The sequence below is a fragment of the Astatotilapia calliptera genome, chromosome 19 (assembly GCF_964374335.1).
Source record: "Astatotilapia calliptera chromosome 19, fAstCal68.1, whole genome shotgun sequence".
In the NCBI taxonomy this organism is placed as follows: Eukaryota; Metazoa; Chordata; class Actinopteri; order Cichliformes; family Cichlidae; genus Astatotilapia; species Astatotilapia calliptera.
In genome coordinates, this window is record NC_137440.1 from 19,937,927 (window position 1) to 19,952,601 (window position 14,675).

Genomic DNA, 14,675 nt, shown 5'->3' on the forward strand with positions numbered 1-14,675 from the left:
AGGTTTTCTCTGACTTCCATTTTGCTTGAGTAGTTTTCCATAATTGCTTACCATGTCGGTAAATGTTGTATACACACCCTTGTGTTTAGAAATGCAAAACACTCCCTTATTTGGTTCCTCTAAAATAAGTACATATGTTTGTTGATTAGGAAATTATGCTTTAAAAAATCTAATTCATCTTTAAAATATATTTTTATATTAAACCTGTAGCAGGATTTTGTTGAAAGGTGAGTTAGAAAAAAGCTTCTCTTTTTCGCGCCTGAACTTCCTGCCTGCGAACAGCTGACTACCACGAGCAGGTCACGTGACAAACACGGAAGCCCAGTATGGGTAAACGAAGTTAAAACGAAAAGGGTACACAATTATGGAGGCTTGAGTGAACTCTCCGTGCCTACAACGAGATCTAAACTATGCTGCTGCATGTGCGCCTCTCTGGCTGGGCCTGCTGGTGTTTGTTTTCCGGTGTTTTCTCGGTATTTTCTCTGCAGCAGCGTCTCACTGTGAACCTGAACGGCAAATGGAGGCTGTCAAACTCCAACGGTTCATTGTTACTGCCTGCACAGGTCCCAGGCTGTGTCCACTCAGCTCTGCAGCAGCAGGGATACATCACGGTAAGACGACTCACTTCATGGTGTTAATTTGTAGTCTTTAATCTTTCATTTATGTGCATTTAAGTAATGCATTTTTAACTTATCCCTATAAATTTTATTCCATGTAGTCATTTATCAAATGTTTAGATTGTATGTAAAATATATTAGATCAGACAGCCTGCGTGGGTGCAAAGAGTGAAAGACATATACAGGTGAGACTAAAGGTTAATCCCAGTTCCAAGAAGGAAACAAATGTCAAAACTCTGAGAACATGTCTGCTGTTTGAAGTATTTACTGCAAGGAGCTATCAGGTTTGTGATAGATGACAAACGGTGTTGAGCAATAGTTATCCAGGCTTTCTGAAGGTCTAGGTCACTCATTTTCCGGTGAGTCCTTGATCCCGACCATTTTAAGAAGAATGCTTTTGTTCGTTTGTTCATTTATTAAAGCTCTTAACACTGATCTATGCATAAAGCAACTCAAGTATAAAACAGGGACCCAACTGCAGGGGAAAAAAGCAATTTTCTTTCTACACATAAAAACCTAGAATATAACCCATTCTTATATCAAGAAGGTGATTCCCAAAGAGCTAATAGCTGACAACATGGCATATCAGCATGATGTGCAAGGTGTCTTTAAAAAAAATTGAGGAAAGTGGAAAAGTGAAGGACAAATACAAAAGTGACAGGCCCACTAAACTACTTACAGTGGGTGAACAGTATCTGAAAGGTATGAAGAAATCCAGCTGGCCCTTCAGCTGATCCAGCTTCTGTTCATTGAAACCTGATCAGAAGGTCTCTGTGGACAGGTTGCTGTCAAGAACCCATTCATAAGGAAGGGAAGCCAAGAGAAAAGATTGGAGTATGCCGAGTTATACAAGAGCTGGACTGGGAAAACATACAGTGGAACACCCCTTAAACAGCCGCACCCCTTAAACACATTATGCACTGACATAAAATGTACTGCATGTGCTGGTAAAACATTTGACAGCCAAAAACTAAGAGGACTAGCATTTGTCATTCCTGGTAGATAAACCTTGTCCTTTTTTGTCTTTCAGGACCCGTATTTCAGGTTCAACGATGTCTCTTATCGATGGATTGCGCTCGACAACTGGACATACACAACCACATTTACATTGTCTGCTGAGCTGAGGTCACTATACCTGTATAGGTCATAATCTAGAGACTCCTTGTGCTCTCTGTCTAACTAATCTGTGTAATCTCTTGATAGCGTCAAGCAGAAGGTGCTTCTTGTGTTTGATGGCGTGGACACCGTTGGGTCGGTTTCACTCAATGGGATTGCTGTTGGAAAGACCAACAACATGTTTTGTCGACATGTATGTTTAACTTGAAACAAGCACACAGTACCGCCCCACGTTCTTGCACATGTATCACCCGTGTGCTGTGCTTTTTTGGTGTGTAGGACTTTTCTGTGAAAGACTTGCTGAAAGACGGCGAAAATGTTCTGCAAGTTGGTTTGCTGTCACCGATTCTTTACGCGTCTGAGCAGAGGAAAGCTCACACGTCTTACGTAGTTCCTCCTGAATGTCCTCCAGGTGTCCAAAAAGGGGAATGCCATGTCAATTTTATCAGAAAAGTAAGTCCCTCCCTTCTAGAAAATAAACTGGTAAAAACAGAGAATGAATACCTTCAAACATAACAGCAAACCCTTTATAATTAAAGCTTAAAGTCTGCCCTTCCATGGCATTGTGAAAGGTTGACTTTAAAATCCACTGCGGTGGATGACATGAGCCAATATGTATGGACCTGTAACTGTGCCTGAAGAAAAATAAACCTCAGTGTCTGTGTTGGTCCAGGAGCAGAGCTCTTTCAGTTGGGACTGGGGACCTTCGTTCCCCACGATGGGACTGTGGAAAGGCGTTCGACTCGAGGCTTTTGATATTCTGCAGCTCGTCCAGGTTTCCTCTGTCCCTCTCTACAGTACGTCCCATCTAATCTTGATCACCAACCTTTTCTTGGGGATAAATGGATAGTCAAACTGGGGGCAATTTCAGATATAAGGAGAATTTTATAAAGCCTTAGTGTCTCTCCTCTGATAGAGAGTGGTGCATTATTTATCGATTGCATAAGAGCAGTTGTGTAAGACGCAGGCACTCAACACAAAAAGGAATTTTATTTATTTATTTGTTGCGAGCTGCACTGAATTTAGATTTTTGGAGTTCAGTGTTCTGTTGTGACTTCCTCAGGAAGGATCTTGGGCTATTTTCCAGAAAGTTCTGAGAATCTTCGCGATAAAGCGCCCTCTCTTACTTATTCCAGTATTTCCTGTGTCTTTTTATGAATAATCTATCTGTCCAGATGATGCCTTCTCCCAGTGGAGGGTGCAGATTGAGCTTCTTATAGATGCAGTTCAGACAGCACGTGGCCAGCTCACACTCTCCATACCTGAACTGGATTCAGAGCAAACCTTCCAGACACACTTTAACCCTGGAAAGACCAAGAGCAACTTCACCATACTCATCAACACGGTGCTTGAAATGACTCCAGTCTCATTGTTGTGTGTAATATCAATTACCCGTCCACGCTCATGCTTTATTTTTTTTCTTCATTCAGGCCAGTCAGGTGAAACTATGGTGGCCAAATGGACATGGAGAACAACCGTTTTACCGTCTCACTATCAGAGGATTTCAGGATGAGTTTTTAATTTTCAGCACAGAGTCTAAGGTGAGAGTGTGCTGCCTGTCAGCACATGCAGTCTCCTCATTTTTTATTTATGGATTTTAATCACAGTGCAATTTATCGTAGCCTCCAAGTCTGACAACTGAAGACAATGCAGATAACTTAAACTTGTAATGTTTTTAAAGTCCAGCATCGAGTGGCATCTTACGGTTACAAGACAAAGTTTGGTTCTGTAGAAATGACCCTACTTCTCACATGGTTTATGACTTTATTGAAGAATAAAGTCATAAATATTTATGGATTTTAATCCCAGTGCAGTTAATTGGGTCACCAGATTTAACTATCTCTTCTCTATCTATTGTTCTTTGTCTACTGAGTGAACAATGTCCCTGAGTTTCACAGTAGCTCGCGTGTGATGTCCAGTTTAACAACAAAAGTGCAGAATTTAATGCAGACTTCACAAACAAGTAGCTGATGTCACAGTGGATACATCTTTTATATACAGTCTATGGTTTCAATATAAAAATTGCATAACTGCAAAGTTTGAGTTTATATTGGATTTTCTCTAAACCTCACAGAATCAAAAGTATACTGCATCAGATATACACGTACACTCTCAATAACATTTGGTTAAATGTCCCTTAGCAAGTTGTGCCTCAACTAGAAGCTTTTGATTTCCATAAACAAGCTTCTACGACGGCCCCAGAGCATGATGCTACCACCACCATGCCTAACAGCTGGTGCAGTGGTCTTAGGTTTTAAAGCCTCACCTTTACACCTCCAAACATATCTCTTGTCATTGTCGCCAAACGGCTAAATCTATGTCTACAAATGAATGGTTCGAAAAGGAGACTGTCTTATTGACTAAATAAAAAGCTACTACCACAATACAGCTTACCTAAAAAGCTCTAAAATACTCTAGATTGAATTGAAAATTAAGCATTAAGAGCTTTTTCATGTTTTTTTATAACAATAATACTTTATTAATGTAAGTTTTCACTTGTGCAAACACCTGTTTCCTTCTTATCTCATTCTCTCCCTGATGATCTCTTCCTTTTCCTCCATTGCACCACAGTCTCACTCACGAATGGGTGTTGAAATAATAATGAAGTAGACTGTTTTTCTCAGGAAAAGCACTTTTTGGATGTGTCCACTTAGAAAAGGAATAAAAACTATTTTTCTTTGTTGAAAAATAAAATACTTTTCACCCTTTTTCATTTTCATGCCACTTGCCCCACATTGAATGGGACAGTTGAAGTTTTCACTGATTTTTAAAGTAGCTGTTGTAGTAAATTGAAAGCGCTCATGAGAGTATCCCCCGCAGGTGTATTTTCGCACCGTGGAGCTCATCCAGGAGCCAGTTGTTGGATCCCCGGGCTTGAGCTTTTATTTCCGTATCAACGGGAAACCAATTTTCCTCAAAGGCTCCAACTGGATCCCAGTCCACTCCTTCCAGGACCAGGTCACCCCTGATGTGTGAGTGGACGTTGGTTCTTTTGAGTTCAGTCAAGTGGTCGCTGTTTAGTTTAACCTATATTCCTCTTTTGCCTCTTGTGTGTAGGTACGTGTCGGGTCTTTTTAGTATTTTATTTTCATTAATGCCGGATCTTTCTGCCTGTCTGTCTTGCAGCTTAAAGAACTTGTTACAATCAGCAGTAGATGCTAACATGAATGCCCTCAGGGTCTGGGGAGGAGGAGTGTATGAACAGGATCTCTTTTATGAAATTTGTGATGAGTTGGGGATCATGGTAAGTGACGCTGCCCTCTAGTGTTTAAAAACAAAACTTTAAATACTTATTTTGTTGTGGCCTTTGAGACATTTGTAGTGATACCCACAGGTGCAAGAGACCAACATAAACCAGGTGAGATTTACTGGCACGGTCTATTAACTGAAGACGATACAGTTCCTTGGATAGAAAGCTTATTGTAGTCTTGATATATAATAGAGTATCCTTTGAAATACTGACGTGGTACATGATTCTTCTGCAGGGTTTTTTGTGTGTAATTGTCTTTATAAGGTTTTGCAGATCAGGACATATAATAAAAATAATCTGGTCCTTAGCAGGTTTTAAAATCGGTAACTACAACCTCAAATAAACAACTCGTGGCATATTAGACAAAGTCATCATTCAGCAAAAAATAAGCCAAATTGCAGAAAGTGTGTGAAAATCTGTTTACAGCCTCACCGCTTCCATAGGATTCAACAGGATAAGTAAGATGGTAATAAATAAGAATCAAATGCGTTTGATTAGCTGATTATGAGCACCTTGATAAAAGCAGTTTGCTGTTCGGGAGCATTAAGGTGTGTTTTGACATCCTTTATCCTTTGATGTGAAGCCATCTGTCTGACACCTAACGTTTGGGGCAATGGGATGATGATCAGAATGAATGATGATCACGTTGTGATGACCCAGTCAAAGTCCAGACCTCAGGCTGATTGAAATGCTGTGGCAGGGTGTTGAAAGAGCTGTGCATAAAAACAAATGCCCCCAAAAGCTCAATGAACTGAACCAATGAGAGATCAATAAAGTCAGTTAGAGGCAGTTCTATAAACTACTGATTGAGTAGATGTAGTAGTCATTTTAAGACCTAATAAGGACTAAAACATTTTTTGTTTACCTGAAATGTAAACCTTTCTTGACAGACTGTGCACTGCTTTGTGTAATATGACATCCAGCTGGCATAAGCCAGTTGTTGTGCTCTTGCACATGTATGTAACAGTCTGTGGTATTTTTACATGATTTTGGTTGTGTAACATCACTGAACATATTGTAAACAGATGGTTTGCTCGCTGTGTTTAAACACATCTTTAGGTTTGGCAGGACTTCATGTTCGCTTGTGCAATGTATCCCACTGAGACCGACTTTATACAGACAGTAAGAGAAGAGGTCGTCCAGCAGGTCAGTTGATATACGGATGTGATTTTTCTTATTTCCTGAAGGTGTAAAATACTGGATAAACAAACCAAACGCACAGTTTCTCTCGAAAGGCTCCGAGAAGAAGCTTGAAGTGATGTTTCCCTTTATTTCTTTCTCTTATTTTCTTTTTACTGCTCAGGTTCAGCGCCTGAAGTCCCACCCCTCTATAATAATTTGGAGCGGTAACAATGAAAACGAAGCTGCTCTGGCAACAGATTGGTTCGACATCCCAGCTTCTCAAAGGCCGAAATACATCAGAGACTATGTGATGCTTTATGTAGATAATATAAAGAAGCTTGTGCAAGAGGTGAGAGTCTGGTTATGTCACACTTAATGTAAGGATCTGTGTTTTAAATGACTGATTTATCTGTATTGTAATTTACGGTACTGCCAAAGTGTTTTTCCCGTCCAGATTGATTAGTTTTTTACATATTTGCCACACGTGCATGTTTCAACAAAGATAATCGAGTAAATACAAAAAGCAGGTTTTTGTGTTGTTTTTTTTAATTGATGATTTAATTATCAGGAACTGGAGCAATACACTTGCCCAGCAATGTATTTTCAGTATTACTCCTGCAAATCGGTAGAAACAAAAGTCCCATCTCCTTTAGGAGGACCAGAGTCGCCCGTTTCTTGTCTCCAGTCCAACGAACGGGGCTGAATCGGAGCAGGAAGGATGGGTGGCGGAGAATCCCTACGATCCTCACTACGGAGACGTTCACTTCTACAGCTACATCCTCGACTGCTGGGACTGGAGGACCTTCCCACGGACGCGCTTTGCCTCTGAATATGGTTTCCAGTCCTGGCCGTCCTTTTCCACTTTGCAGCCGGTAACTAAATATTATAAAGAAGGAAGCAAACATGGATTAAAGTTGCTGACTGTTTGTGTTTTCCTTTTATGATGCTGCAGGTTTCCATTAAAGAAGACTGGAGCTACGGCAGTAATTTCACTTCTCATCGTCAACACCATGAAGACGGAAACCAGCAGATGATCCTGCAGACTGCTCTACACTTCCACCTGCCAAATGCCACTGATCCCCTGAAAAGATTTACAGATACTCTCTACATCACTCAGGTGAGGTGCAAACCGTCCATGTGTGTGATACTTTTAAGGTGGTATTTAGACTATAAGTAAAAGAAAACCAACCTGAGTCGAGGAGAAGCTGTCGTGGAGATTTGCTTGAGGGACCTCTTGAACCTCAATGTTCCATTTGGGTGGTGCAGGTGGATGTAAATGAATGCAGAACTGATTGTCAGCAGCATCTTCCTAGATCTGGTACAAAAACCGTCGGTCATCTAGGCACCTCAGGCTGGGGGCGTCTTGTTGTGTGCACTAGAGCATATGTTGCTTATTGAATGAGCTCCTCCACATGCAGTGTAACAAAACAGCCAAAGCTAATTTGTCTGTATCCCAAGTTACAAACGCAAGAGTCGCTGACAAAAAAAAGAATAAAAAAATGTTCTTTTTTAAGCCGCTCAGCTCGTTTAATGTTGTCACACATTTTGCTGACTGTGCTGTATGTCCAGGTCATGCAGGCCCAGTGTGTGAAGACTCAGACGGAGTTTTATCGGAGAAGTCGGAGTGAAATTATAGAGGGCAAAGGTCACACCATGGGTGCGCTGTACTGGCAGCTCAATGACATTTGGCAGGCGCCTTCCTGGTCGTCGATTGGTGAGTGGCAAGACAAATTGTTTGTGTAGACTGCTTCAGAACTTTGTGTTCTTAGCTTTGGTAGTGTGGCCATTTTAACGTGGAGGTTGTTTTCTAAAATACTTACATAGTCATCTTTGTGTATCTGTTTGCACAGAGTTTGGTGGGAAGTGGAAAATGCTGCATTATTTTGCACAGAGCTTCTTTGCAGCCGTCTTTCCTGTTGCTTTCGAGGAAGACGACACACTGGTCATTTACGCCATTTCAGACCTGAGCCGTGACCTGAAGCTGAGGGCTGTGGTAGGCTTTAGGAGCCAGAATAATTTATTTATTTATTTAGTTATTTTAGTCCCATTTTTGTCTGTTTTCAGTGTTGAACATCTTTAAAGATCAAAGTCTTAGCTGCTGTTATGTGATGTGATGCTTCATGGTAAAATAAATGAGGGTGGAAATATGTTTGTTAAATATTCTGTCATTATAAAATATGACAGTTTCTATTGATAAAAACAGAATTATCTTCTTAAGTCTAAATGCTTGTAGGGGAGTGCAGATCAGTTGAACAGTAAATTTAAACTGGCGCTGTTAATATTGTCATACTTTTGTGCATCAGGTGAATGTGTTCTCCTGGACTGAGCTGGATCCAGTCTGCACGCTAAACTCGAGCATGCTGCTCGTGCCTGGAGGTAGCGCTGTGGCGGTCTTCAAACAGCCCGTCGCCAGCCTGTTAGCAGGATGCGGAAACTGTACCCGTCTTACCTGCCTGCTCACCTTCCAACTGGAGGACGACAGCAGCCAGCAGGGTCCCACTAACCACCACTTCCTCTGCTCGCCCAAAGATGCTCAAGGACTCCGCAGACCCAACATTACAGTAAGCATTGATTTTTACTGAAAATCATCTGAATAATTTCAGATTCAGGACAGGCATCTTGCCTTGCCCAGCTTGTGCCCAGAACTTGATTATAGACATGTCCTTCCATGATGGTTCCTTGCCTTCCTCGGTACTCTCATCCTGGACTGTGGTGCTGACACTAACCAGTCCCTTGTTTCTTCCGCTCAGGTTGAAACCTTCCATTCCACATACATGTGACTAGCCATTGTAGTTTGAATGGTAAATGGCCTGTATTTGTATAGCGCTTTCCTAGTCCCTAAGGACCCCAAAGCGCTTTACACAACCAGTCATCCACACACTGGTGATGGCAAGCTTGTACAGCCACCCTGGGGCGCACTGACAGAGGCTGCCGGACACTGGCGCCACCAGGTGAAGTGTCTTGCCCAAGGGCACAACGACCGAGACTGTCCAAGCCGGGGCTCGAACCGGCAACCTTCCGATTACAAGACGAACTCCCAACTCTTGAGCCACGATTTGATGTCATGGCCTGGCTTGCCTGCTTTCCTAGCGGCCTCTTCATGGTTGATTGCCTGTGCCTTCAATCCCCCGCAGGCTACCTTTCCTCTCTTTATATCGACTACTCTTTTCTCCAGTTCTGATGTTGTTGTAGTACAGGAGCTGTTCCTGTATCCAGCTTAGCCTCACAAGCCTAGAGACCTTCTGGTACTTGGCCATGATCCTACTCCTATCACACTTGGCCTAATCTCGGGTGGGGGTAATGATATCTCCCCCCTGACCTGGCGTCTTGGCTCCCCCTTGCCGTAGCATTTATGTTGTACATCATCAATCTCTAGTTGTAAGGATACTGGATATAGACACCCCAGGTGGGAATCGAACATGCGATCCTCTGCTCCAAAGGTGTGTAGTCTAACTACTACGCTATCCAGCTATATAGATATAGAGTTATATATTTAAGTTATTCCATAAGCCACTAAAGACTGATGTGTCCTTCCACACAGGTGAAGGTAGAAGAAAAAAAGACATGCTTCTCAGTGACCCTCCACTCTGACTCCGTGGCTCCTTTTGTCTGGCTCGACGTGGGAAACATCCCCGGACGTTTCAGCTCCAACGGCTTCCTGATGGTTTCCAGAAACAGGACAGTTGACTTTAACGCGTGGCGTCCTACCAGCGTAGCAGAACTTACTGCGTCCCTTACAATCACATCTTTAAGAGACATTTACTGACCTGAGACCAGCCACCTTTCCTGTTGAACTTTAGAAAACTGGAACGGTAAGACAAAAATCGAGTGAACAGATGCAGGCACTGCTCACAGGACATTCAATTCAACACAGAAGAGTATATATATATTTTCTTGTAATATGTGAATGTGTGTGTGAATGGGTGGATGACAGGTTGTGTAAAGCGCTTTGGGGTCCTTAGGGACTAGAAAAGCGCTATACAAATACAGGCCATTTACCATTAATATTGTAAAAAAAAAATAAAGGTTTTAAACTCGTAAAATATGAAAGCCATTTATTTTTGTGCACAGTACATACTGTTGTAAGTTCTATTAAAAGATAAACTTTTAACTGTCTCATACCATCAATCCTCTTCAGGGGGCTGGAGCCCATCCCAGCTGTCTTAGGGCAAAAGGCAGGGTACACCCTGGACAGGTCACCAGTCTGTCACAGGGATAACATATACACACAAACAACCATATGCACTCACATTCACACCTATGAATTTCCAGCTAACCTATCCCCACTAACTGCATGTCTTTGTGAGAGAACCAAAGCAAACACATGGAGAACATGCAAACTCCACACAGCAAAACCACAGCCTGATGGTGGAATTGAACTCAGGACCTTCTTGCTGTGAGGTAACAGTGCTAACCACTGTTCCACCCATCATTCTGTCTCATGCCACACTGGTTAAATCACAGGTGTCGAACTCCTCGAGGGCCGGTGAGACTATACATTTTTGCATTTAAGATATTTTATTTAAAAAAAATGTAACTCCAATATGGCATGTACACGATCAAAGGAATTATTTAGGGCTTTTCCTGGACAGATGTTGTATGGAGTTAAAAATGGAAAGCGATGTTTTTAAAATTTTAATGTTTTTTCCCCTCTTCAATAGTTATCATTGCTCACTAATAAGACCAAAGTATTTCTTATCCAGTCGATAGATGCAGCCCTACAACTGTAACAGCCCTGTAACTAATAAAGTGGCCAGTATCCTCTTAACTTGACCTGCATGTGATGTGAATTCTAACTACAGAAAAAGCACGAGTTACACTCTCTGAATGGGCACTGCACGAGTTGGGCAACTCAGTGATGAAGCAGCTTCTCTATCGCTGATGCGACAGTGACGTATTGATCTTTTGATGGGGTCTCTGCTGCTGGTCTGCTCACAGATGCAGTTTCAGAGTGCCCCGCTCAGAATAACAATTTGCCTCATTTCCACTGTCTACATATAAGGGAACAAAATGAAGAGAAAGGAGTAGTTCAGTACAAAATAAGACTGGGTGATTTATTAATCTCATCAAGACCATTAATACAAAGCAGTTAAAAGGCCACATACCATCAAATAAACCAAATGCTGGATCAAGCTGTTACATTGCCACCAAAAAGGTTCTGTTGAGGGTTTAAAAAGGAAAAAAAAAAAAATCTTCTGAAATGAACCCCAACAATCCTGATATGGGAAACTTGGGACAAAAACATGGGCAGAAACAGTCAAATGCAGTCACTTCTACTCTTTATAGAAATGCTCCTACGCACGCCTTTCATCCCTAGTTGGATCAAAAACTGAATTATCCACTGCCATCAAGCACGAGGAATAGAGGGGCTCTGTACTTTCAGCGCAAAAGCAAAGAGTTAAAAGGGCACGAGTGAGGCTTTTTTTTTTTTTAAGCAATTCTGCTCACAGCGGTCGAACATGTCAGACCCAGCATGGGGGATAAAAGCGAGGCGGTAGACGTGTGTTTGTTCTGCCCTGATCCACGTAGAAAGCAGGTTTAACAGTTGCATAGGACCACTGTGTTTACAAACATGACCTATAACAACTGTGGCTCTTCAACAGTACAGCCTAAAGTGCACAAAGTGTGTTTCTCAGGAGAAAAAACAAGGAAAAAAGGAAATAAAAATTCTAATTATTCACTATGCTCCAATACTTGCAGTTGAATTTACGTCTGCATGTATTCAACTGGAACTTTAAAACAATTCCAACCTCTGTTTAATGAATGTAACTATTAAAAAGTCTTGGAGGAGGGGGAAAAAAAGGCAATTAGTAGGATGTACAAAGTGAAGGTCGCGTTAAGTGCTTGGCATACTGAACTGTAATTTCATTGCTTTGAAACACCTAAGGGGCAGGGAAGAAATAATGGCTTTCCTTAGTTAATAAACTGGAGATTGTCTGTGAGTAAGTTAGTGACGTTGACCTGCGTCTGAGTTTTTTCTTTTTTATCCGACTGTGGCAGCAGTGGATTATTAGGCAATATATGACTGAACAGATGTGGATGAGCGTACAATACAACAGAAAAAACCCCTTGTCACTTTATACAAATTATTTAGTTAGTGTATACATGTTATATATACACACACAGTATCCACAAACATGTACAATTTCATAGTGTATAGCTTTGTTCTAAACATTACATAGGCAACTTTATTTTTATTTATTTTTTTTAGCATTTTAGACACCGTTTACTTATTTCCGTGAAGTAGAAAACAAAATAAAAGGCACATTTTGAGCATGATGCGAGGATTATTTCAGTCTTTCAAAGGGAAACAAAATGTTTCAAGCAAATTAAAGAAAAAAAAATAAAGAGAAAGAAGAAGAAGCTGGGTTAAAAAGTTCCTTTTTCATGGATTGGTGGTTGTTTTTAGGTCTTTGGAGCAGCCACCGGCAGACCCAGCTTTGGTGGGAGGATGCGTGCTTCCAGTGCTAAGTTTTAATACCAAAGAAGAAGAGTTGGCCATGAGGGTGGCTTCTGGAGAGGAGCACAGTGTCAGACAGCAGCGCGCATCCTTAAGGGATTCGGTTAAGACATCGGCTTTTGAAGAGCAGGAGGACATGTCGGAGTCCTCGACTTCGACCTGGAGGTGCTGTTTGATATCGTGGCAGACTTCCCTCCGTCGTGCAGCGCAGACGGATGTTTTATTTATTTAGTAAGTCCAATCAAAACCTGCTGACTTTGCCCAAAACTGATGTGCAAATGGAGTGTTCTCAGCTCTCGTTTTCAAGACTGCGCTGAGAGAACTGGAGCCTGGGGTCAGAGGTCAACGCTGTTTGATTTATTTATTTTTAAAGGCAACGTTTTGTGGCTGTGGAGAGGCCCGTCTTCAAAAAGAAAGAAAAAAAGTTTGACTCATGTTCTTACAGTCACAGTGTTCAGCTGAGATACAAGGTGTGAGGGGGGAAGGGGATTCAGTGTCACCTCCTTGGTGTTTCTGCTAATGTCACATTTATTTAAAACAAAAACAAAAATCCCTTATCCCCCTGCATAAAAATAAGACTTTGGCAACTGTTTGCTTTCAGTTAGGAAAAACAAATCAATGAAAACATTTGCTGCTTACAGCCACTGTGAGTGAGCTACATCTGTGAGCTGCAAGACTCCAAATCACGTCAATGCCCAAAAGAAAACAAAAGCACGACAGTTGAAGCTACAAAATCCAAGGTCCCCACATTCTCCCCTCCTCTCCGCCATCCCGACTGGTGACGGAGATGTGGGGCTGTGGGGTAAGCGAAGTGTGTGAGACATGAGAACTTTTATCATCAGGAGCAGGAGGTAACGCTCCAAGCCGACAAACACTCCTTGGTGTTTAATAGCTGGCACGCCGGTGTGGGTTTCTCATTGGCACGGCGGGTTTTAACGATGGAGGTGGAGCTACCGATCCCCCTGAGAGGCACAGCGGGGGTTGGTGGAGTTTGTATGTTGAGCAGTGTTTTTCTTTCAGATCAGTAGCTTTGAGTCATCTGTGTTGTAGTTTGAAGGAGCAAGTTTGAAGTTTGCCTTTCGGTGGTGGTGAAGGAAAAGTTGGCTCAGTGGCTGCTGTCGGTGTTCTCCACCAGCGAGAGGCTTTGTACTGGCGCCTGTAGCAGCTCCCTTTTGTATGTCTTTGGTGGGAGTTTAGGGAGGTGTGGGCTGGAGTTGTAGCGAGGGGGGACAGGTGGAGCGGAGGTGGGAATAGAGAGAGGGCAGAGGCTATTCTGGCTGGCGCTGAGAGAGCAGCCCCGCCTGGCAATGCGAGGGGACGGTGTGCTGGGTGGCGTGTTTGGGGAACTGGGCGAGCTGCCGTAATCCCAGGTATATCGGCCCACGGGCGAAGGCTGGTTGACAGGGTAGTTGATGAAGATCTCCGGGGGTCGCTGGGGCACCGGGGGAGGCGTGTCTGGGATGGGGTCGCGGGGTGGTGGTGGAGGTGGAGGGCTGGGCAAGGGGCCATCGGTGGGAGGGCCGTTGTAGACTGGGGGTCGAGGCTGGTTCCTGTGCAGAGGAGGCGGCACCCGGGGAGGGATGGCAGGAGGGCTGTCGGACCTGGAGCTCAGCTGAGACATAAACACATAAGAGGTGTGTCAGACTTACTACACATGCTGCCCTGTTTATTGCACATCAGTGATTCCTAACACAGCGCTCTACATCCCCACAAGGGGGCTTCAGAGATATCAGAAAGCATTCATGCCATGTGAAGTTATTTTCTTACAAAGTTACAATGTGGAAAAAGCTGGTAGTTAATGTACAATGTAAGCATTCCAGTCCTTTCCCTGAGGCCTCAGAGCCGGTTAGCATCCATCTGGTAACCACCAGCTGCAAGTGGTTGTGGAGTGAAGCTGATGATAGAGGGTGCTGGACCAAAAACCTTGGCATTGCCTAACTGATTGCCGTGCTTGCCCATGGTTTGAGTGGAAGATGCCGAGTTGTGCGCAAATACGCATCGTTTTACTCTCCAAACAGTCTCCTTCAAAGTAAAAGCTGTTCTGACACCAACACATTTTAAAAAGTGTAACTTTTACTCTCTTCCCAGCATCAACCACTTGGTGGGTATT

The 14,675-nt window shown here is 42.8% G+C and overlaps 2 protein-coding genes across 2 annotated transcripts in view; one reads left to right on the forward strand and one right to left on the reverse strand.

Annotated features, from left to right (window-relative positions):
• Nucleotides 1–300: 300 nt before the first annotated feature.
• manba (mannosidase, beta A, lysosomal) lies at nt 301–10,148 on the forward strand. Its single transcript, XM_026151498.2, has 17 exons — nt 301–611; nt 1,648–1,742; nt 1,821–1,926; nt 2,013–2,186; nt 2,407–2,530; nt 2,909–3,078; nt 3,164–3,274; nt 4,554–4,705; nt 4,860–4,977; nt 6,043–6,129; nt 6,287–6,454; nt 6,759–6,977; nt 7,058–7,222; nt 7,675–7,819; nt 7,956–8,098; nt 8,409–8,666; nt 9,647–10,148. The coding sequence occupies exons 1-17, from the start codon at nt 411–413 to the stop codon at nt 9,869–9,871; spliced, it is 2,661 nt and encodes an 886-aa protein (XP_026007283.2). The 5' UTR covers nt 301–410; the 3' UTR covers nt 9,872–10,148.
• Nucleotides 10,149–11,133: 985 nt separating this feature from the next.
• The window catches only part of sos2 (son of sevenless homolog 2 (Drosophila)), a 40,826-nt gene continuing 37,284 nt past the window's right edge, over nt 11,134–14,675 (reverse strand). The window contains exon 23 of the mRNA XM_026151483.2: nt 11,134–14,177. Within this exon, the coding sequence (XP_026007268.2) occupies nt 13,671–14,177 (507 nt within the window). The 3' untranslated portion in view covers nt 11,134–13,670. The remainder of the gene's footprint in view (nt 14,178–14,675) is intronic.

Coding starts and splice junctions, on each gene's coding strand:
- manba (XM_026151498.2), top strand. CDS start 411: ATGCTGCTGCATGTGCGCCTCTCTGGCTGGGCCTGCTGGTGTTTGTTT. Junction 612..1,647: donor AGCAGCAGGGATACATCACG/GTAAGACGACTC, acceptor TTTGTCTTTCAG/GACCCGTATTTCAGGTTCAA. Junction 4,706..4,859: donor GACCAGGTCACCCCTGATGT/GTGAGTGGACGT, acceptor TCTGTCTTGCAG/CTTAAAGAACTTGTTACAAT.